This window comes from Cebidichthys violaceus, unplaced genomic scaffold (assembly GCF_023349555.1).
Source record: "Cebidichthys violaceus isolate CVI_PGR_0920_01 unplaced genomic scaffold, fCebVio1.0.p SCAF_8, whole genome shotgun sequence".
NCBI lineage: Eukaryota > Metazoa > Chordata > Actinopteri > Perciformes > Stichaeidae > Cebidichthys > Cebidichthys violaceus.
This window is the reverse complement of record NW_027176964.1, coordinates 15,856,493-15,879,516: the sequence shown is the minus strand read 5'-3', so window position 1 is coordinate 15,879,516 and position 23,024 is coordinate 15,856,493. Positions and strand designations below refer to the sequence as shown.

Genomic DNA, 23,024 nt, shown 5'->3' with positions numbered 1-23,024 from the left:
GCATACACTCAAGAACTCAGGTACATTTTTGAGCTTAACTTCAGGGCATCCATTCACTTTAGGCTCCTTGTATATATATATATATATATATATATATATATATATATATATATATATATATATATATATAAATTATACATTATTTTTGCTGTAAGGTATGAGTCTGACCTCCCTGTGAAGGCCATGTGCATTTATTGTCCTGATCCGCCTCCTGTTCTCATTGTTACATTTGTAATTAAATGGTACTTCATAAGAATAAAAGCACAGATTGAAATTAATTGAGAAGATGCACATAAAAGCACACTCACATACACACACACACACACACACACACACACAGAGAGAGAGGCAGTGCAAACAACGACACAGGCAGATAATCCTTGAAGCTTATAATGAGATCACCTTGAGTTAGAGAGAAATCTTTCATATTTGTGTTTCTGTGGTCGTGTGTAGCCGTGTGTGTGTGTGTGTGTGTGTGTGTGTGTGTGTGTGTGTGTGTGTGTGTGTGTGTGTGTCTGCGTCGTATTGACTTAATCAACTGTCATTGCATCTCACAGCAGCGCAGCTCGCACCTCATCAACACTTATTCAAACTCCGCTGACCTCCTCAAACACCTGGATCACTTTCTGTACGAAACAGATGACCGGTCTCCATGGGAACCAGGGTCTCCTCCTCCATCTTTGTCATGAGTAAACACGAGCAGTGCTTTTTATGTAACGTCTCCATCCGCTGCGCCACATAGCAAAGAGGGACACGGATTCATGTGTATGTGAGGCATGCTCGTGATGCATATAATGTGGTTAAAATCCAGCTTTTTGGAGTAATATTTCATTTAACATTTTAAATCATTTTAATCCCATTTTATGTTGAGAATGTGGTAATACACAAGGACAGCTATAAGCTCGTTAACAGTAGTGGTTAACAACATGGTCAAATAAAGTACAACCTCAACGGAGATGCTCACTTGCAATCTTACAACCTTCACTAGAAAGCAACAACATGAATCCAAAAAAAAAAATGAAACCATCTGCAGTGCAATAATTCTCTCTGCTTTGAAGCTGCAACGATCAAAAACAACGTCCTTCAACTCAGCAACGACAAACTCAAGGCATCTAGTTGGCATTTCTTTATCAGAGCATAACATACAGACAACTCTTCACCTTTTCAGCAGTCAACCCTCACTCGACTTTCACCTGCATGATAAAAACATTTTGCACGGTTCACCTCTCCTTGTGTCTTAGGAATATTTCCACATTCTCTCTTACTCTAGCAGGTGCATATTTTGGATCCCTAGCAGGACTCTCCAAAATATCCAGAGCAGCATGACCAAGACGTGGACACGAGTGATCGAAACACGGAGACATTTGCCAGCGCGGTGCTGCTGTGGCTCCCCGCCTCCTCCCATCTGAAGGAGAACGGGAGCCAATTGACTTCAAGACCCGTCGCCTCTGCTTTCCTGAGTGATGCCACGGCCGACGGCAAGAGACATATTCAAGGTAGGCCAAGGGTCTCCGGAGTCATCGTTTGTCAAGATATATACAGTGTTATGAGAACATTGGCTTTACCAATGCTGTGCCTGAAAGGAAAAGACAGCGCAGGATTTCTCCTTCAATGCCCCCAAACTATCTGAATATGCAACTATTTTATTTTTCACCCCTCTGTTTGAACGGTTAAAATGTTCTCAAAAACATGATAGGGGGAGAAATGAAATGTTTAAATGGACAATGTTTCCCTTTTTTGAGCAGGGGACCACGACGGAAGTATGATTAAAATAACAATTCACAACCAACATTATGTTTTCTGGTCAAATAGAAGCTTTGGTTTTTAGTAAACACTCGCTGCCATTCATTTATCTGATTCAGGTGTTTTCTTTCACTTTTAATTTTGCTTTGCTTTTCGTCCAAACCGAAACTCTAGACAGACGTCGACACATTCACATCCACACATCCGGTGTTTCTTAAACTGTTACGTAAATATGGTTGTACATGTGGTGTCGTATGAGCTCATATTTTGTCCTCAAAAGGCCATGGAAATGTTTCTCCTTCAGCCTTAAACTAACACAGCATACCCTCCACGTGGCGGACACATGGTTCTGATCATGAAACATGGAAAGCCAGAAATTAAATCTCTTTTCCAAACACACACAGACTTTACCACTGAGCTGCTGGCTTGTGGTTTTTTAGTAGTTTGTATTTTTTTTTTTACAATACTGCTTCAATACATACATTTAAGTTATTAGTCATTAAGTGTTCTAAATGTCCCTGTTGGTCTGAATTTCTAAATATTGCTGTTATGCTTGGCATGAAGGAAGAAGTCAAATGCTCTGGAAAACCACGTTTCCATCAGCAAGAAGCAATAGTTTTCAGCATATTGATGTTTCCTAAAATTCCAGAGGGGGGGGGGGGGGGGGGTTGGGAGACGGCGGGGCCACTGAGAACACGAGGAACTAACGGAGACTTTAAGCGAGTGGAAAACACTCGAAGCTCTCTGTGAAAGGTGCCTGGCAATTGTGTGTATTGGTGGAGGAGTTTCATTCCCTGACTGTGCCAACAGAGGGAGTTAATAGTGACATGGATGATAGTCAATAGAAACCATCCGTTTCAAATTAGAAAGAAGAAATTTCGAATTTATCAGTCGCAGTTCTCCAAAAAAGGCAAATGATTAGAATTATGTTTATCTTATGCAGACATATGAAATGAATCCATTCATCCAATTAAGTAATTTGGTCTGCGTGGTCTGAGAGGCTAACTGGAAACACTAAGATAGAAGTTAACTCAGTAGGTCTCTCCATCACTGGAGCACTACTTTAGTGCATTATTCTGTCAATGAAAAATACACATAATCTCCCTTGTTATTTGTGGGAAATCGCATATTAAATATGGATTTTTAAATGATAGCATGGTATTTTACATGTGTAAGTGTAGTTTATGTCAATTAATAAGCATTAAAGTGCCCTTTATTTCCCACCATAAGGATATGGAAGCCCTCCACTGAGGTTTAGAAACAGAAAAATATGAATAAAAAAACAATTATTCCAACATCTTGGTTGTATAAAATATATTCTAAACAAAATATCTTAAAAGGTAACATATTAAAATGAAATAAATTTGCTAATGCGTCATTTCATCCTGTTCATGTAGGCAGACCCAAGAATAAACATGTGCTGAGGCACTCTGACGTTCTCACGTTGAAAAGATATTACATCATTGTGTTACATCTCGATTTAAAGGACTCCTTTGAAGTCTGAATAAAATCAATTCAGTCCTGTCAAAGAGCTGGATATCTTTGTTGATTTTTAATTTCAACGGTGTGTGAAGGGCTTTTGCTCCGCTTTTGGCAATTTCAATTGCCAGTTGTTCTGCATTGAGATATGAAAGGACCGTTGAGAGAAAAACATGAGGGTGATACATCTTCAGCGGTGCAGTTATCCGACTGAACATTGACCGGATTTGCTTCATACGATGAGATTTTTGTTTTTGTTTTTCATGAGCAAAGAGACAGCAGGTATGACTTGAAAACAAATAGTGATATAAAACAAATTAAAGTCAACAATAGCATTAAACTGCATCAATGGTTCTGAACCCTTTTGTGCTCAGGGCTCTCCAGAGAGCAAGTCAAAGTCTCAAAGCACACTTGTTTTCATATCAGTGCAAAATAGCATCTATAACGCATGATCCTTCTTATCACTCTGAAAATCGGAGCACTGCCAGTATGGAGTACTTTTTCTGTCCGTGGACACATTTTGTGAGCCCGTCAGACGCAGTCACGCAACCACAAGGCCGATTTTGAAGATGTGTGTGTGGTCAAATTGAACAAATTACACGGTAAAGCTTTCATAAATGCATAAGGTGGCACGAGTAAGTGTATACATCAATCCCACTTATAGAGCCATGTATCAAAAAAATGCATTATTGGTCGCCTTTAAAGGCTGCTGCTAATGAAAAGAACATATAGACAAAACTCCATCTATTGCAATTTGTTCTAAATGGTCATGGGAAGATTAGAGCATCCAGATTCAAGCCAGACACAGTGTGTGTGTGTGTGTGTGTGTGTGTGTGTGTGTGTGTGTGTGTGTGTGTGTGTGTGTGTAGTGTTCCCGTCTGATTCAATTTACAAAGAACATGTGAGTGTCACTCAGAGGACAGGCAGAAAATTACAGGAAGAAGACAACAGGAAACTGTGAGCACGCTGCTGCTGTAATTTCAGTCTGAAATTGGCCAAAATGTTCAATCTGTATCTGACGATTTGATTAGACTCCATCCACCCCCAGTTTGCCTTTGGGAGACGTTCAGAAGTTAGACTTTTGATATTTAAAGGAAACATTCAACATTTCTGGATTTACTTTATTGTTATTTTCGTCTTTATTACTGGAGCAGTTATGGCATTTTGACATGACACACTCTTCAACATCGGAGAAGGAATCGAGGGGTTTGGATTCATTAGTGGGGAGAGGACCCTGAGAACCACTCAGTCAGACCTGCCGGACCAAACGACCGCTGAAAGAGAAGTCGAGAGGGAGGAAAGCGTAAGATGGAAGCGAAGCTAATCCAGCTACAGGCCCGAAGGCTATTCCACCACTCAAGTCAGCTCCTGGCTAATGTGGGCTCACAGGGAAGTTCAAGCTGATGCAGCAGCGGTAGGTCAGTGACCGCTGTTGTCTACATCTTCACAGAGACCTGGCTCCATTGTGGCGTCTTAAATCGAGCTGCACTCGAAGGGCGGAGGTCAGGACTCAGGTGGGACCGGAGGCGGACTCTGTTGACGTCGATGAAGCTCGGTGCTCAAACACAGTCAAAGTTGGCGGACAGTGTTTCCCTGATGTCAAATTCTTAATCTCAAGACGGCGTCCATATTTGTATCTGTTTGCATTTATCCTGATTCCAAAAAAAATGCGCAACAGGAACGCACGACTGTTTTTGTTTAGTTTTTTTGTCTTGTTTTTCTTCGTTGCGCAATCACAGTAAAATGTCCTTGAATCCTTGAATTATGCTACGCAAGCTAACACGCAGCTGGTTTTAGCTTCACGGTTAGCATAAAGAAATGAAAGCGTGATTTGATCAAAATAAGCGTATTTTTTCTTTTTCCCCAAAATGTTGGGTTTTTCCTTTAATGTCCCTTAATCGTGAGCACATCTGATTTTCCAAGTCTGTTTCATTTACTGGTTGCTTCCTCTTGTGCTGAGACCAGGACAGGATGAACCAGGGGAGAGAGAGAGACTCGGGTAAACAGCAGGGTGTTCAGTCCCCAGCATTGATTATGGACCCCAGAGAGCGCCGGTTGCTAAGGCCGATCTTGGCCTTTAAGCCACGGGTCACTAAGTGTTCATTTAAGAGTGATTCATCCATCTATGAAAAAAAAAAAAAGATCAAAGTGGCTGTTGCTCTGCACAGCCAGTGGAGATATCGCATTAAGAGACCGCACACATGCAGCATGACACACCGACTTGGTCGGGGATTGAACTTGTGTAAATCAATACCCGCACTCATTTGGGGATACGAAAGCCAATGGCTCACTTTGAGGGGGAGATTAATGAAAATCTGTGAGCCTGTTGAGATGTGATGGTGTTAGTGAGACTTGACACCAACACTCTACATACTGGAGTTCCTCTAACATCCAAATGCTGTCTGGATAACTCTGCGGAGACAAGCGTGCATAACTGCTTTGGTGATTAAACGCTCACAATTTGTGGAGTCTACTTCAGTTCAATAACTTTTTAACGAGTGAGGTCGTCTATGGTTAATGTTCTCCCCAAAACTATTTTATTTATCACCTTTTAGGGAACAGAATTAGGGATAAGAAGTTTCATGCACATTAATAATTCTAAATATGTAGACAATTTTGGCTGAGTGCACAAAAATACTTAATTGTTTATATAAAATATATGCTGTTATTTCAATTTCAGAGGGACCCACATACCCCACATAACCATATGACCATATGCTGCCTCTGCGGTTAAAGCTGGTATAATTAAAAATGATATATTAAAACGGATCCAATTACTACGTGAAAGGGGTCACTTAGACGCAGATAATTACCAACACAAATCTGCACAATGAAGCGTTTTAACTTCTTTTTAACTGTTTTGGTTATACAGACGACAAAAATAGTTTTGGTTCATTCCTAATGCTCTCATCAGTGTCGCTTCCGGACGCAGCAGCAGGCGGCTGTCTTCAGCAAGAAGGCTCTGATAAACCCACTGTACTCTACCTGCTTAGCACTGAACAGCTGACAGACACAGTTAGCGACTGGCTGTGAACATAGTTTAGCGTTTTTGCAGCTAAAGATCGGGACGTATAACTGAAGAAAACGGTTTTGCCAGCAACAAAAACACGGTTTGTGTCTGTGTGGATCTCACGCCCAAGTCGTGTTGGTAAAGTGTTGTGTAAACACAAAAATTATTTCGGAGATCTTTCCTCAGATAAAAACTGGACCTGCAATGTACATTTCGCCTCCAGTCTTTTTTGGGGTGGTCTTGTAAAAGTTTATTTTTCCCCAAACACCTCATGTCATTTTTACTCCTTTTTGCCTTTCCTCACCCGATCTCTCTCTATTTACCGCTCTAGTTTCACACTAAATATATATATATATATATATATATATATATATATATATATGCAGAATATATGGCAGTATAATAAAGTGTGTTTTTCAACCTCTCTCCTGTGTCCTAGCAGAGGAATGTGATCTCTCAATCCAGCCGGATCTCCTGCGGCGGACTGAAAACCTTGTGTGAACTGTTTGACCCGGACGGGGACTATCAAGCTCTGACAGGTCATGGATCAAGACCGGACCCTTAAATAAAGGCTTTTTCTGTGTACCTGTTTAGATGTACGCAAGAGATTCAAAGACTGCATTTCATCCACACCTGTTGAAAAGATATATAATTAGTTATAATTAGTATAATATGATTGCAGTTCGGAAATCATAGATTAACACTTCAGTTTCCCCGACGCCTTCTTTCCAACACACACAGTAGTGAACGGTGTTGATTACAACCTCGGGGCCGCCGTCTCTAGCAGCCGCGCAACGTTATTATGTTTCCTCCCTCCCGTTCCTTGTCCGTTGCTGCGCCTCGTTGCAAACTGATCCAGGCAGCGAACACCGACCAGTCCTGGAAATCTGTCACCTGCAGGTGTCGAATGCAGAGCAGAGACAGAGAGGGCCCACCTACGACATTGGCCAGTACCCAAATAACCCCTGACGATTAGTCTCATGTACGGCGCTGCCCTCTTTCACTCCTCCCTGTCGCTCCCGTGTGGAGCAGTTGTTTACCTCTAGCTCGGGTTGCACTTGCGGCTGTGCCTTGGGTAGTCTTTTGAAACCAAAGAGATAACCTGGAATTCTATCCTTTGACCCCTGTGTGAAAGGTGCACTTGTGACCGAGCTGTACTCACATGATTGGGTTCTTTCTTTTTTTCTTAACCCCCCCCCCCCCCCCCCGCCCCTAAATCAACACAGCCTAAAACATTTAAACCTAATACCTTATAATGAATGCAATAAATGTTTCTGTTATGAAGAAGGAAATCCTCCATTCAACACTTCAGGGCATAATAATGCCATATCATATTTCAGGTCATACTCCTCAAACTGGATTTACCATCTCTGTGTATAGCCCAACCTTGAATGGCCAACAGAGTGCATGGCTTTCAAACACATCGTGGCCTCTGAACAAAAGGATTGTTTCGGCTACATGAAAAGCCTGTTTGCGGCATCATAAACAATCCGCTACGTTACAATAAGAGAATGCGGAGCAGCAGGTAGCAACAGGTGAAACATTTTTAGATTCTTATGGCCGCAACGGGAAATGTGACAATTATAGCGCGCTACTGTTACTTCACAGAGGAATAGGAATAGACTCATCGCTTTCTTTATATCCGTGTGTGCTGGAGCCTCTCTGGACAGAGTGAACTGAACAAAACAGTTAAAGGACACAAGGTTAAGCTCCCTCACTGCCAGACGGCATTGATGCAACAATACATATTTGTTAATAATTAGTAATTACACAACTCTTCAACTCGTACATTTTTTTTTTTAGGTCAGATTAAACAATAACTTAATGGGACTTGCTTCCTAATCCACTACTTTGGACCACAGCCTGCATGCAGCACAAGTCACGTTTTTGTTTGGTCGAGTTTTGCTTCGTATCCAATTCGGATCCAATTCCTCAAAGTGCCATGTTCTTATCTATGACTTTTCAGGTTTCCATGAATCTTATGGACCTCACCTAGGGTTTTTTAAAATGCTGACATTGTTAGTTTTTTTTTTTTTTTTTTAGCAACAGTGGAATCATCACAACAAGAGTGTTGAGTTTAAGTGCACCTCGCACGACGCTTTTGAACATTTCAGGAAGCTCACCTGTTCGCTTTCTTGTCCACATTGAGATGAGAAGTTTGATAGTCTTATAGCTTAGCCTAGCTTAGCTTAGCTTAGCATAAAGACTTGAAACCAGGGGAAACAGCATGGTTCTATGCCAAAGGTAACAACAACTGCCTAAAGCACGTAAACCTCACTAAAGGACATGTTATATCGTGTGGAAAAAATGACAGTTGCCCATTAGCTGTTGGACAGGGCCAGGCTTGCTGTCTCCAGTCTTTAAGCTAAGCTAAAGTTAACAGCTGCTGACTGTAGCTTCATATTTACCATTCAGACATGAGACAGACAAAGACAAGAAAGCAAATAAGCATCTTTTCCAAAATGCCAAAACATCCCAACTGTTGCAAAAAGAACATTGGAGTGACAAATGTAAATGCAAAAATAGCAACAGTAATACCAATTCATTAAAAAAAAAAAAGGTTTAACAAATTTCTAAAAATCATAGTTTTAGAAAGAAAATGTACATGAAACTTGGGTTTACTCAAAAAAAAAAAAAAAAAAAAAAAAAAAAAATATATATATATATATATATACATATATATATATATATGTATATATATATATATAAGCGAAACTTAAATTTCATCGATGAATCTGAGTTTGCTCTCCATTTCTTCAAAACAAGTTGGATATTGAAAACACAATGGTATTTGGTGATGACGAAGGCTCCAAGGAAAACATCAAAAGCTTCAGCAATATGGATGATTAAAAGCACACCATCTGCTCTGCGTGTGACACTCCCTTTTTTCCATGTTCCACCAGCATTCCTGAAACGAGCGCATATATTTTAACTGTCAGACAAAAAAAAAACAAGCCACGTGTATCTCCCACACAACCCTGCAGAGAGGGGGAGACGTTCATATTTTCTTGAGCTGCAGTTAAAAAGTTTAGCATCTGTCCGACATTAACGCGGGTTATGCATTAACCCGCTTCTTAAATACCTCCACTGCAGAAGCAGCATCACTCCCTGTTTGACTGTTGCAGGTGTTTCCCTCTTAGAATGTGTAATAAATCACAAGTTGTTGGAGTCACCGAACAGGTTGAAAACCAAAACTCATATTCTAAACCTGATTTTGTGAGAGGAAAGAAGAAAAAAAAAAAGCATCGTCTCAGGTGCTGGCACTGCAAACTGAGCGGGAGAAACAAAGCGCTCTAGAAACACGCCGTCAAAACCCGTGGACACGTTTGTATTAAAGTTGCCGTGAAGAAAAGGATTTACTGTTTTAGAGAAGAATTCATTTCACCACCATCACAATAGCAACGGATCATTTTTAGACCAGCTGGACTCAATGAATCACATCATTGCCCGACACTCTGGTTACACAGTAATAGATATCAACAAGGGTAGCTAAGAGGCTGCTCTTATGATACGCTTGACCACCATTAGCATGATCTCCTGGCAATGACAGCCACTGCATAGCTTACATATTTAGCATGGGATGTTCTGTGGTTCACGCTTCAAATGCAACCCCTGTTTAAGGTCGAGGGCGGATCTGTGGCCTGAGCATGCATGTCAGAAAGAAAAGGGGGAGGGGGAGGACCTATGTATTTTTTTTTTCTTTTTACTGAAGGGAGGGTTGTCTACGTTTTTTTTTTGGGGGGGGGGGGGGGGGGGAGAGAAGGTTATCTATCGAGGCAGCATGTCATTTGTTTTTCTAGTGCAGCAGTTCCCTCATTTTTTTTTTCCCCCTGCGTCTTTAACAGAAAGCAGAAACACTACGTCGTAAAATATGTAACAAACTGTAATCGTGTCGCATAACGAGATAATGAAAGAAAGATTATGAAGAATGGTTACACTGTTCATTGAGCATTTGCTTGTTCCACTTCTATTGGACGTCGAGACGGTTAAAAAGAGGTCACTGAAAAAACACTCTGATTGCCATTGAAAACACACAAAAATGCTGGAAAATATCTAAGTAATTATGATTATAAATAATGATAAGATTGTAAGTGCATGGTCACGCACATGCACAGTGTTTGTTATGAATGCAAACAAGTCAATTGTGTTATATTACCTTGAGATACTGGAGTGTTTCTCTTATTCACCTCAATGGCTTTCATTCAGTCCCTTAGCTGAAGTTGCCTGTAGCAACATGAGCCCTTGACTGACATTAACAGCAAAGATATCTGTTGTATTTAACCTTGGCCGAAAATCTAGAATGAACGTTCGTCCTCAGAGCTCCGCGTTCCCTCTCTCCCCGCATCGTCAGTCAAATCTTCCCGCAGCCAACTCCGTTCACATCGTCTGCTTTTTCTCACGGGCTCGCCAGCACGGGACAAAATGAACCTCTGGCTTCTTCAGAGGTCACCGAGTCATAGAATTCACACATCAACATCCGGATTAGCTGCTCATCGGCGCGCTGTTCTTATGACAATTCTTATGACTTACTGCAGGCCGGACTAACATTATTATCTCTGTGCTCTCTTGTCCTGATCTCAAAGGAAAAAAAAATCAGGAACAATCATCAATTTATTCGCCTCTTGCTAGTTTGAGCGTGTCCACTTTTAATATACAAGGGATTATTTTAGACAAATAATGGAACATAATAATAATGGCTAATAATAAAAATGGTGTCAACATAATTACTTACGATTACATGCAGTTAGTCCATTAAATAAAAATCTGGGGGGTATTTTAAAAGCGAATGGGTGCAATTACTGTAGGTTTCAAAGGAGGGCACCTGGCTACTGAGGTGAACTATTTAGAGAGCAGGCACAATAAAAAACAATGTCCACAACATCATGCAGGGAACACATACAGCGTCTACTGTTCTGTTCTATCAGGGAGGAGCTGACTCAACGCTTTGGGATCATATCATACTATTGAAGTGATTCTTGTTTGCACTTAAATATAATAAAAACCAGCATAGCATTACAAACTATAGGCCTCATGTTGTGCAGAACTAAAGGAACGAGTACTAATACCCGGAGATGAGTCAGCATTTTTGTATTTCTGCTATACGCTCCTCTCAAAGTCAATGGGATTTCTGAACGGGTTTCTGGTTAGATGCCTGAAATAAGGTCTAGTGGTTAAACACAAGATTCAGAAATTCTAATGTTTTGCTCTAATATACAAAATACGTCAGTGAATGCTCTGGTTGTGAATGCTCTCACTCGAGCGATGTGGTGTAGTTCGTCTACAGCTTTTTGGTGGTTTAGTTTTTTTAAGTGGTGTCCCTTTGTGACGATCATCTTGCTAAACGCTCCAATATCTCAAGGTAACATAACACAATTGAATTGTTTGCATTCAGAACTAATTCATAAACCTGTGTTGGCCACAGAGCTTCGTTTCCTGCAATAATCTGAAGTAAAAACCCCGTTGGCTTTTAGTCGAGGGAACCAGTGCGGCGATCACTTCCGGGGGTTGGCCTCCAAAATGATGTCATCACTGCACCAACTCTATATACACTGGAATATGTTCAAGCTCTCCTTTTGAGATAAGACCAGATTATATCAACAGTTATCAAATACTACGTTTTTCAATGCCATTGTCTAAATGAAATGATGAATTCACATGTATATTGATTTAAGGCTTTTAAGGCTTCTGCATATGTTCAATATCAAAATAAATCAATAGCTTCATTTATAGAAGTGACCTTGATTTTCTCATAATCTGTTTTCTTCCCCATAGACCCACATTTCTCCTGCATTGTTTCCAAAATGTTGAGCAAACATGCACAAAAAAACCCCACCGGGCTGCCTTTCAACATCACCCAGAGCCATTGTTTACGTTTCACTGACATTCACACAACTGCCCTCTTTGGTTTGAGTTGTGTTTTTACAGCATCTCTGGTAAGAAAAGGACAAACCAAACAGGCTTTTGCCAGGTCAATGAGCAAAACAGCACATTGTTCGGGAAACCACTGACTGCAATGAGACGTGACAAAGGTTTCTAATTCCAAATATGAAGGTGAAATTCAGCTTTAAAATATTGTTTTAGGTGGTAAAAAAAATGATGGTTAGCATTGAGTGTGCGATGTGTGATTGGTTGTATCACAATGCATTTTTAGGATGCAATTTTTTTGGTCGTTTCTAATTGCCTCTTAATAAATGTATTGTAATGTGCGCCTGTTTGAGAAGAAACCTCATTTAGAGTTTTCTCAACTTAAATATTGACTTGAATGCTAAAGAATAATAAATAAAACTGGGAAAGTTAGTCATTGCTACTTAAAATGCTGAGTCGAAGAGTCAAGCGACACGTTGATTTTACGGCAGACTTTGAGTACAAACTTTTTGGCTTTCATTTCAGTGCTGGAATTGTTTCTTTCAATATTAGTATTCAAGTAAATCTCTCCAAATGAATTAGTTTCTCCATTTCAATTGTTGAAGTAAAGTCAACTTGTTCAGGTTAACAGTGAAGTATGTCCAGGTGAAAGATTTTTCTCATTGAAATATTCCCAGCTGTTCTTTTGTGAAGGTAAATTTCCAAACGCATAACCACTGAAGAGGCACCCACAATCACATCAATAACTTTTCCTGACTCTCTCTCTCTCTCTCTCTCTCTCTCTCTCTCTCTCTCTCTCTCTCTCTCTCTCTCTCTCACACACACACATACACACACACCTCTTGTGTCTGTGCAGCCCTGCCCCCCCCCCCCCGCCCTCATTGTCCTCCCTGAGGTTTAGCTGTAAAACAACAGGGGAATCAGCCGTGTTGATGCGCCGTCCTCTGGTACTTTTCCACAGATAACATGAAGTGAGAGGTAGAGTGTTGCAATATGTGTTTGTATTGACTTTGCACACGTATTGCCTCACATTCCCCATATCCAAAGGTAAACTGTGCTCAAGTATTCCTTCAGGGCTTTTAAAAGTGGGCCGGGTCAGGCCACTTCTGTCGGACGATGCTTATATGGTGACGAGTGTTTGTCATGTCCATTAACCTATTTCCAATAAACTCTGACTGTGAAGTGTGCGTTGTCCAGACAGAGACACTGCACCTCACATGTGTCTTGTTGCACAGGGCGGTCAGCTGACCTTTCCACCGCATGTACAATCCATTTAGCCAATTCCAACTGAGGATGCTTTCTTTGAAGAGCAACAAAGCCACCATTCATGTATCCCCTCTGAGCATTTTATTTGAGATTAGACCACGAGGACGAGTTTCCGTCCTCAAGAGACCTGAAACCAACAGGACGATCCAAAAATTGTGATTCATTTTTTTTGGTCAGTGTTGAGCAACACGGCAAACTGGGCTGTTTTGTTGATTCAGAAGACAGTCTAAGGAACTCAATGTACAGTGGAGCGGTTGAATCTAAATGAGTGTTTTAAATGTTATATAATTGTCACTGCTTGATGTAAAATGATTAAATAACTTACCTTTAACAACAAAACAGCTTTGACAAAAATAAAATGTGTGGGACCCTTTTAGCAATAAAAACAAAGTAGGAATATTAAATACAGAATTTATATTATTTGTATCATAAGTACTAAGAGAAATATTGATAGATAGCAACCCGGTCACCATAATCCATTAATTTTGCAATGTACGTTTCTGCAAACCGTGGTATACGCTGAATGTCGACATTTCTAAAAGAAATCATAAATACATTTCATATCAGCTTTGTATCGAGGTTTTAGAAACCTACAATGCCACGAGGTTCAAGATGTGAAAACTACTTGGAAGTCAGAAAATAAAGATCATGGGGTTTTTTGTTAAAATAATAACGTAACTAACGTGAATACATAACAACCGCCCTTTGCAGACTTTCTTGCGAACAAGCGTCAAAGTCAAAGTTTAGTTTTGGTTTCACACAAGACAGACTTCTGGGTCCAGTGAAATTCTGAAAGTCCAGCGTTTGTTTGCCCCATCCATCATCGTCTCCACCACCATCCACCACCATCCACCACATCTCGCCCTCAGTGGACTTTTTCGCTTGTTATACTCATTCCTCAATGCATTATGTCACTTTCTCTGAGTGTTGCTTATTATTGTGCTGCGTCTAAATTTAATGTATGTGTGTTTTGCAAAAAACATGCTTTCCTTGTGACAAAGCTGCTGGTTTGAGTAAGATTTACATTTTGACAGTGTCTTAGAGGCAGCAACTAACTAATTATTTTTTAATAACCCAATTATTTTCTTAATTAATCAATCAATTGTTGGTTGTCGAAATATCAGGAAGTATTTAAAACGACAGTTGATGTTTTTCAAATTTTGGCTTATTTTGGTCGATCGATATTCAAATAAGCCAAATGTATCAATTCACAGTTTATGGGATTTTTGCTTGAAAAATACTTCAACTATTAATCCAATTCTTGCCAATTCATTTTCTGTAGATCAACTTATTCTTCCAGCTCTACAATGTTGTTTTTTCATGTCTGGTTATTTACAATATAGATTCGGGTTATTCACACTTATGGTAACATATCATCTCAGCCCTTTACAGTTTGACACCACAGTATGTGATGCAGGTTATATATACTTCTAACTAGGTCCCATGCAAAGCGCCATGACGGCAGTTCAAAGTTCACTACGTTTAGCTCAACATGGACGTTCCATATTCAATGTTTCATGGGTCGTGCGCAGTGTTCATAAACAGCTGCTGAAAAATGACACTGAACTTGGTGCTATAAATAAGTGAGTCAGGTATTTTCATGCATCTTCTTTCACCTTTATACATGTTGATCGCTAACAAGCTTCACGCTTTCCTCCGATTTATTTGCCTTTCTGTGGAACTTTTGCGCCATGCGAAACTACCGACTCATTGTGTTGCAAATGAGTTGTTCTCTCTTGCATGCTGCTGCCCAAATTCAAGTGCACACTCCTGCTTCAACAGACCTCCCTCCATCCCCCCTCTGGCTATGTGTCTGTGAAGACTGAGCTAGTTTTAGAGTCATATTTTACTGATATGACCTTTGATCCCTGTCAGACAACCATGTACCTGGGTCATGTTTTGGGACAGGCACGTTGATATCCGTCTGGGTCTAGGTCCCGGGTCAGCGGAGTTCATGAGAGGGGGAGGTGGGGGTGGATGGGGGGTGGGGGAGCGCTTGTTAACACATAGCACAGCCTCTTTCACGATAGCCGAGAAGGAGAGGGGAACGTTCAACAAATTCGTTCCAGAGCTGGCTGGAAAAAAAAAAAAAATCCCATGCAGGGTTTGTTTTCATGACATGCATTCTTCAGATGGGCCCCGCAGGAAAATGAAAAAAAGACAGCTGTTGATGTATGGCACACAAGGCACAAATGATCAGGGAGGAATTACAAGCTTTTTTTTTTTCTGTTGGTCTTTTTGCAACTTAAAGTGTCACTCCATCCATTTCACTGATATCAGTTTGCTTATCATGGCTACTGCTTGTCAGTCCGTAAAAACAATAAAAAAAATTTAAAAAAAGATGTAAAATATCCTTCTAGAGAACATAACCCTGAAGACGTCAGAGTGATGTCATCAGGGTTATTTTCAAGCGACACCACCCGTCTAGAAGAAACGTTTTTGAAAGAAGTGAGACTTTACACTATTGAGTATTTTTGATAACTTGATCCACACGAGGGATTACAAATCTGGATATGTCAAATTCTGCAACATTGATTTGTCTTTTGTAAGCCTCGCAACATCAAAAACAAGGTGTGGAGGTGCAACAAGAAATCTCTGTAGTGGCCCTTAACCCTTTAACCCATCTCTTTGACCAACAGCGAAAACAGACACACTTTCTACATTTTCAGCAGATGAGGGGATATATTTATTTTTGCGATGCAGAAAGAAGGAAAACAAACAAACTGGCAGACGTTCATTCTGCAAATCAAACCAGAAGCAGCATGTTTGTGTGATGATGGACTCTTAAATGAACGACACACAGCGGTTTGTATGCTTAACATCTGCTCCAGCTTATCTGCTATTGCACTGCAGCTAAGTACTGATGCGATGTGAAAGATGCTGCAGCGCAAAGCGAGGAAAAGGCTGACTGACCAAATCTATGCATGCTTGTCTGCAAATAAACAACTTTTAACCAGGAAATCAGATGTATATATTTTCAGCCGAGGCTCTCATACTGACTGAACAGGTTTTGCCTCGTCTCATTCAGACCAGAAAGTATCACTTCTTTCAAAGGATATGAAGATGATCAACCCACAGGAACTTGGGCCACTAAAGATAACCGCAGGGGGAAAAACATCTAGACTCTAGAGTGAAAACATTAACTAGAAATAGACCTCTTTGTTGCCATAGCCACCTGAACAGCTGTAATTTAGATCCGTTGAGCTGCACTGTTCATGTACCTCACAGGGGAAAATTCAGTCATTTATTTCTTTTTCTTTTCTGCAACAGATAAGCATAATGGAAGGACTAAATGCTTATTTTTGCACTGCTTTATGTTTGGGTAATTCAAGCAGTGACATAATATCCACACAAGACTTCTCTGAACAACTATTAAGCATCATTTTCACTGTTCTTTGCTGAATATGACCGACACATTCTAATGTGTTACTAATTTCCATCGACACTTATTGGAAGCTATAGTTTATTACCGGTTAAAAACAAAGATGTTTGCAATACTAATATGAGCATGTTGTAAACATGTACGCACACCAGGGTTAATAATGGGCATAAGGTATTATTGACATGACGTATGCTGAATAAAACTGGATCGGTGAAGTCTAAATGTTTTACTTCAGTGACGAACGTGGTCCTTGTTAAGTCACAATTATTGGCTCTATAGTTCTCAATTACTGTGGTTGTGTTTTTTTTTTCTTCCTCCCACTGAAGAGTGTTTGTTCAGCAAAGCCTCGCTGCAGCTCTCGACGTGAGAGAGCAAGGTGATGTCAACGGATGGTAATTCTATATATTCAAAAGCACAGAAATCCCATTTGTTCATCATTAGCTTTGACTAAATCAGAAAAGTGAAATAGGGGGAAAATGATCATGTTACAAGTGGCTCCTTATAATTCAACAAAAAAAATGTAATTTCATTTACAGAATATAATATAATCATTAATTTGAAAACGTGATATATATATATATATATATATATATATATATATATATATATATATATATATATGTCACATTTTGTTACGTACGATCACATGCAAAAGAAAAAGACGGCCGCCACTCGTATCCTCAGATACAGTTTCACATACTGTGCAGAGGAGCTGAGGTTATATACATATGAATAGGTTACAGATTAGATTAAGGCAACACGTTGCACAAGGCAAACAAAATGCTGCACAGTTATCAAGGAACTAGGAGGAACACACCTCGTGTCTTAAAGGAGACACAAAATAGTAACAAAAAAAATGTAATAAGTACTTTTTAAATGTTGGGTTATTTAGCAGCTCATTTGGAGTTAATCAGGAACGAGGCATTGAGAAAGTGGTCGGATATCTAGAGAATGTCATTACTCTGGTGCTTTTACATAGTGTACTAAGTAGCAGTCTGGTTTTTTACAATCTTATCATGATCTACTTTTATTGGCATTATTTAGACATACACATACAGTGGAGTTATTCAGGAACTTCTTGTTTAGTTGTTCATTACAGAACAGTTAGTTCCTGATTTGTTGACTAATTCATTTAGGAGTTTGTATTATCCAGATGAATATACAAGCTGCGATGGCGAGACAGGAAGTGGTGGGAGCACAGACGAGACATGGACACAGAGTGAGCCTTTTTGGAGAGTCGAGAACTTTACACACTCACAATCGTTGCTTTCTATAATCTATGTGTGACATTAAAAAAAAAAAAAAAAAAAAAAATCCCACACAGTCGCGGCGCACACACTGCATGCAGGAAGGGGCTGCACACACTCTAAGACGCGAGATCAATTATGAGTATTGCAGAATACCTCCAGGGAGGTAATCAAAATGCTGAAAGAGAAGTTAATTCACATACAAAATATTGCCAGAAATGTTTTGGTTTGAAATCAAACGCCAGACAGAGATTGTATTGCTTGAAAGTAAGGGGACTGACTTTCCTCAACTCTCCGTGGCACCTCAGGCAGGTAAACTCACATGCTCTCATATTCCCCACGGTATTTATAACTCGGTCAGCTGACCTTGCACTCGGACCCATCCACTACACAGGGAGCTTGCCCCGCACTAGCACACAAACGTATGAACTGCTAAACTACTCACACAATACTAACCCTACAGAAGTGACTATTTAACACGCGTGATTGAGCACAAATGTAACACCGTACAGTATTGAGGGTAGAAGGTGGAAATGAACGCGGATGAGGGTGAGCGAGCTCCCCCGCCTCACAGATAATGGTACGGTCCTCTGTTGAAATTCCGAGAATTGAGCTGTTGTGTTTCTTAGAACTGGATTCTCAGAACTGGTGATGCACAGAGTTTCGAGGAAACTTTTACAAGGTGACTTTTTTTTTTTTCCTTCCTATTTTCCCAGCATTAGGTTCAGAAGTGTAGCGAAGTAGCACGCGCTCATGTGATTGCTCCGGGGCTGGAATCGTTTCAATATTTTTTTGAATATTTTGTCATTCCTGTTTAGCTACAAAGTGAACTAACAGATTTCGAAGTTTGATGTTTGACTTTGGTGGCTGTACCGTCTTTGACTGTGTTTTTTAAAACGTTAGACGGAAGTGCGACTTTGTAGCCTGTGTGCGGATTTAATGTGACCATTTGTACTTTTACCAGCTGTCTGAAAACAAAGTAGATATCTATCTTTCTTTTTTTTTGCGGCGTTAACCTTCAGCTAAGGCAGCATGTTTTATTAATAGCGAGCTCGGTATGATTTAGACCGTTTTTATAGTTGTGTTTGTCACAGCATCTGGCAAGTTTAGAGGCGCAAGAAGTGGCGCAACAGGACAAGTCGATCTGGTTCAGTCACCCGAATATTCTCTCTGCGCACTTTCTTTAAATCGAGAAATAATCTTCGTTTCACTAAACGTCCAGCAGAGCGGGTGACTTTCCACTAGTTTTTTTTTTTTTAATTAACACAACAACACATAATTAGTCTGCGGGGCAATCTGCACACTTGACAGTTCAACGCTGTTGCTGAACTTGAACCGACTTGTGCTGGCCTGCTCGCTGGTTCACAGCTCGAAGTTACGCAGCGAACAACTAACCACTCCTTGTGAAATAAAATCCCACGAAATCATGCCGTCTCCGTGTAGCCGAATACTACTCGAGATACCTCCCTAGATATTCGTGTAGCGGGAGGAGAGTGGATGTTTTAATGTGCGAACTGAGATGAGTGAGTTCTGCTTCGGGGAACAGGAAACCTCTCTGTAACGTTTTTCTGGCAACTTAATCTGAGCAGCCAGGACGGAATGTGCTCAACGTCAAACACGTTTACAACCTCCAGGCTGCGAGGCTGCCAGCAGCTTCACTCTGCCCTGCGACACGCTGTGAAACTGCAGGAGGGGGGGGGAACAACAACAAAACAAAAACAAAAAAAAATCATGCAACCTACATAATGTATCCTTAGAAAGGCGATGTAGGATCGCGGTATGCAATAAATCTACTGTTTGTACATTTACTGTCTGAACGTTGCGACGATTTGTTGTCGCCTCTGGGGAAAAAATAGGATCAAGTTGATCGAACAACTGATAAATATCAGGATTTTTTTTCAAAAAGTACCGCGTTTAAATATTGCCTATGTTATAATAACACCGTCATAAAGGCCAAGTAAGAAGCCAGGCATGGCTGACAGGGTTTTAGTGAAACTCCCTTTTTTTTCCTTCACTTTTCTGTTTGCAATGGCGCCGCTCATTGATGAAACGCTGTCAAGACACTCGTCAGGCTCAATGTTTTGATCCCTGACGGCAGGTGGCTCGCGGTAGAGAAGGATGAGTCAGGAGGTGATGAAATGAGTGTTTATTATCTTCATAAGTGTCCATTTATCTACAATTTACTCATAAATCATTACGATTCCAATTGTAAATTGTAAAATGTAAGTGTGATTTTTTTTTTTGATCGAAATTAAATTGTAATGCCGCCATTGTTTATGTAGTGCATATATAATTATTGAGTAGTGAAGCAATATTATCTTTGCGGAAAACTGGTTATGCTCATATTGGTGCCAATATGTTTTCCCCCAGCCTGCAGTATGTGCGCCTCCTTCTCTCTTCCTGACTATCTCTTTGTTTGACATTGGATCTCCTTTTTAGAGTCACCACTAATGATCAAACTATTTGTTATTTATTGCTCTGGCTCAGATTGTGACAGCATGGCCACGACTGCAGATGGCTGCATTCAATTCACGCGCCACGCAGGCGACGTCCTGCTCAACTTCAACCGCCTCCGCAGCAGGAACATCCTGACTGACGTCGCCATACAGGTGGACGGGCAGCATTTCCACGCTCACAAGGCCATCTTGGTGGCCTGCAGGTATTTCACCATCATGACTTCAGCAGCATGAAGTACTCTTTCGGGGGCCACATTTTATATGTTTTAGGTCTAATCCCTGCCCCTGACACGACCTCATCCCACATCAACAATTTTCAACAACACGGTATCTCCCTCTCTCTTGTTCTCTCGCAGTGGGTTCTTTTATTCTGTGTTCATGGACCCCAAGAACGCAAACCTCAGTGCCATCAGCTTAGACCCCAAAGTGGACCCCAAGGGTTTCTCCATCCTGCTGGACTTCATGTACACATCCTGTCTGGACCTTAAGGACAGTCTGGTCCTGGCCACCATGAACACAGCCATCTACCTCCAGATGGAACATGTGGCCGACACCTGCCACAGGTTCATCAAGTCCAGGTAAAGGGGGAAAAAAGAAAATGTCTAATGTCTTGGTAAGAATGGACGAGATTTGAGTCGGAGTTAATGACCTCTCATCAATTATGTTTGTACAGGCATCTGGTTGAAGAGGTACAGATCAACTCCTCGCATCTGGCTGAGGTGATCCCTGCTTTGATGCCTGTTGATGAGAAAGAGCCAGACTATAGAAACAACCACATTTCAACATCATACCCTCTCCAGGAGTGCAGGGGCGTCGTCCCTAATGTTTTCAGGGGGATCAACACCTCCGGTTCCTATCACGTCTACGGGGACCTTCCCGTCCCCGCCGGGACGCTGGAAGGTAACCATAAGGTCAGCGACCTTCCCAGTGGAGGGGCTTTGTCCCAGAAACAATGCTTGCAGGTGCCCGGCGCCAACACGGCTCACAACGAGCCCACCTCCATCACCTCCCACCCTGCGCCATCCCACCCAAGTTTCCCCACCCCTATCATCCGACCCGCAGGAGCCCACGGGAGCCTTCAAAGGCCCGTCTCTCCCGTGGAGGAAGATGGCATTCAGCATCCACAAACCAGCTGCCTACGATTGTCTCCAGGTTTTAGCAAAGGTGTGATTTGCAGCCCTCAAAGCCCCCTCAGATCTGACTGCCAGCCCAACTCGCCCACTGAGTCCAACAGCAGCAGAAACGCCACGCTGAGCCACAGACAGCCCCCAGACTGCCCCAAAGACGCCAAGGCCCGCAACTGGAAGAAGTACAAGTTGATCGTCATGAACCAATCTTCTGATGAGAACGAAAAGGAGGCTCAGGGAGGCAGTGCTGAAGCCGTAGCCATGTCCCCTACACTGAGCCACTGTCGGAGTGGTGCATCCGGTGGACACAGCGACGTCCAGGCAGAAGACGGAGGCAGCAATCACAGAGAAGAAATCCTCATGTCTCAGAGTGTGGACAGCTGCAGCAGCAGCACCTGTAGCAGCATCAGGTAAAGCTCAAGACTCATTGTGAGAACATAGTTAGTTGGAACTTAAACATTTTTTTTTAAGAGAAGAACTGAACTTTATTTGAACTCTGTGGTTGTCTTTCTCGGTTCAGCTACCGCAGATGCTCCTCCTGTGGCTGTGACAGCCCCCAGTGCGTGGAACTGGGTCACCTTTCTCCTGACTCATACAGCCGAGACGACGCCACCAAACTGCACTCGGAGTATTCCTCCTCCAGCGGTGGTAAGTGGACTCCACAGGTGCCATACCGTTAACGCAATTACTTCAAACAAAACCCACAGAGGTGTGTTTGTATTCACGTTGATTTTGTTGCGTCTTTGTGCAGAAAGCAGCGTCTACTTCTGCAACGGGTGTGACTCCAAGTTCACGGAAGAAGATTCCCTGAAAGAACACATGGCCCAGGTTCACAGTGACAAGCCATACAAGTGTGACTGCTGCCAGGCTGCCTTCCGCTATAAGGGCAACCTGGCCAGCCACAAGACCGTTCACAGTGGTAAGAATAATAATTCCTTTTTTTTTTTTTTTTAAAATGTACCATCAAGCTGAATTAATGGACGCGACAGCTTCATTCATTGCACAACCTGCTGATGTTTTCTTCCAGGTTCAAAGCCCTACCACTGCAACATCTGCGGCGCTCAGTTCAACCGGCCGGCCAACCTCAAGACCCATACCCGCATCCACTCTGGAGAAAAGCCATACAAGTGTGAGACATGCGGTTCCAGATTTGTCCAGGTGAGAGAAAGGAGAGAAAAAAAAAAAAAAAAAAAAGTAAAGCTCTGCAGATGTCAAACCACCGCCTTTTTTTTTTTATTGTGCATATTTTAATATATGTTTTATTGTCCTCCAGGTGGCCCATCTTCGCGCCCATGTGTTGATCCACACGGGAGAGAAGCCGTACCCCTGCGAGATCTGTGGGACTCACTTCCGCCACCTTCAGACGCTGAAGAGCCACATGCGCATTCACACCGGAGAGAAGCCTTACCATGTAAGCCTCCTCGTCAGTCCCTTCCCTCCTTATCCACT

The 23,024-nt window shown here is 41.5% G+C and overlaps 1 protein-coding gene across 3 annotated transcripts in view; it reads left to right on the top strand.

Annotated features, from left to right (window-relative positions):
• The first annotated feature begins 18,630 nt into the window (after positions 1 to 18,630).
• The window catches only part of bcl6ab (BCL6A transcription repressor b), a 4,819-nt gene continuing 425 nt past the window's right edge, over positions 18,631 to 23,024 (top strand). The window contains exons 1-8 of one of the 3 annotated variants that reach the window (XM_068701736.1): positions 18,631 to 18,674; positions 20,480 to 20,651; positions 20,805 to 21,026; positions 21,122 to 21,985; positions 22,096 to 22,223; positions 22,327 to 22,494; positions 22,603 to 22,733; positions 22,849 to 22,986. In XM_068701736.1, coding sequence (XP_068557837.1) covers positions 18,644 to 18,674; positions 20,480 to 20,651; positions 20,805 to 21,026; positions 21,122 to 21,985; positions 22,096 to 22,223; positions 22,327 to 22,494; positions 22,603 to 22,733; positions 22,849 to 22,986 — 1,854 coding nt within the window. In that variant the 5' untranslated portion in view covers positions 18,631 to 18,643. Of the gene's footprint in view, positions 18,675 to 18,723; positions 20,123 to 20,149; positions 20,652 to 20,804; positions 21,027 to 21,121; positions 21,986 to 22,095; positions 22,224 to 22,326; positions 22,495 to 22,602; positions 22,734 to 22,848; positions 22,987 to 23,024 lie in introns of those variants that run through there. The other 2 variants (XM_068701737.1, XM_068701735.1) reach the window with 2 other exon arrangements.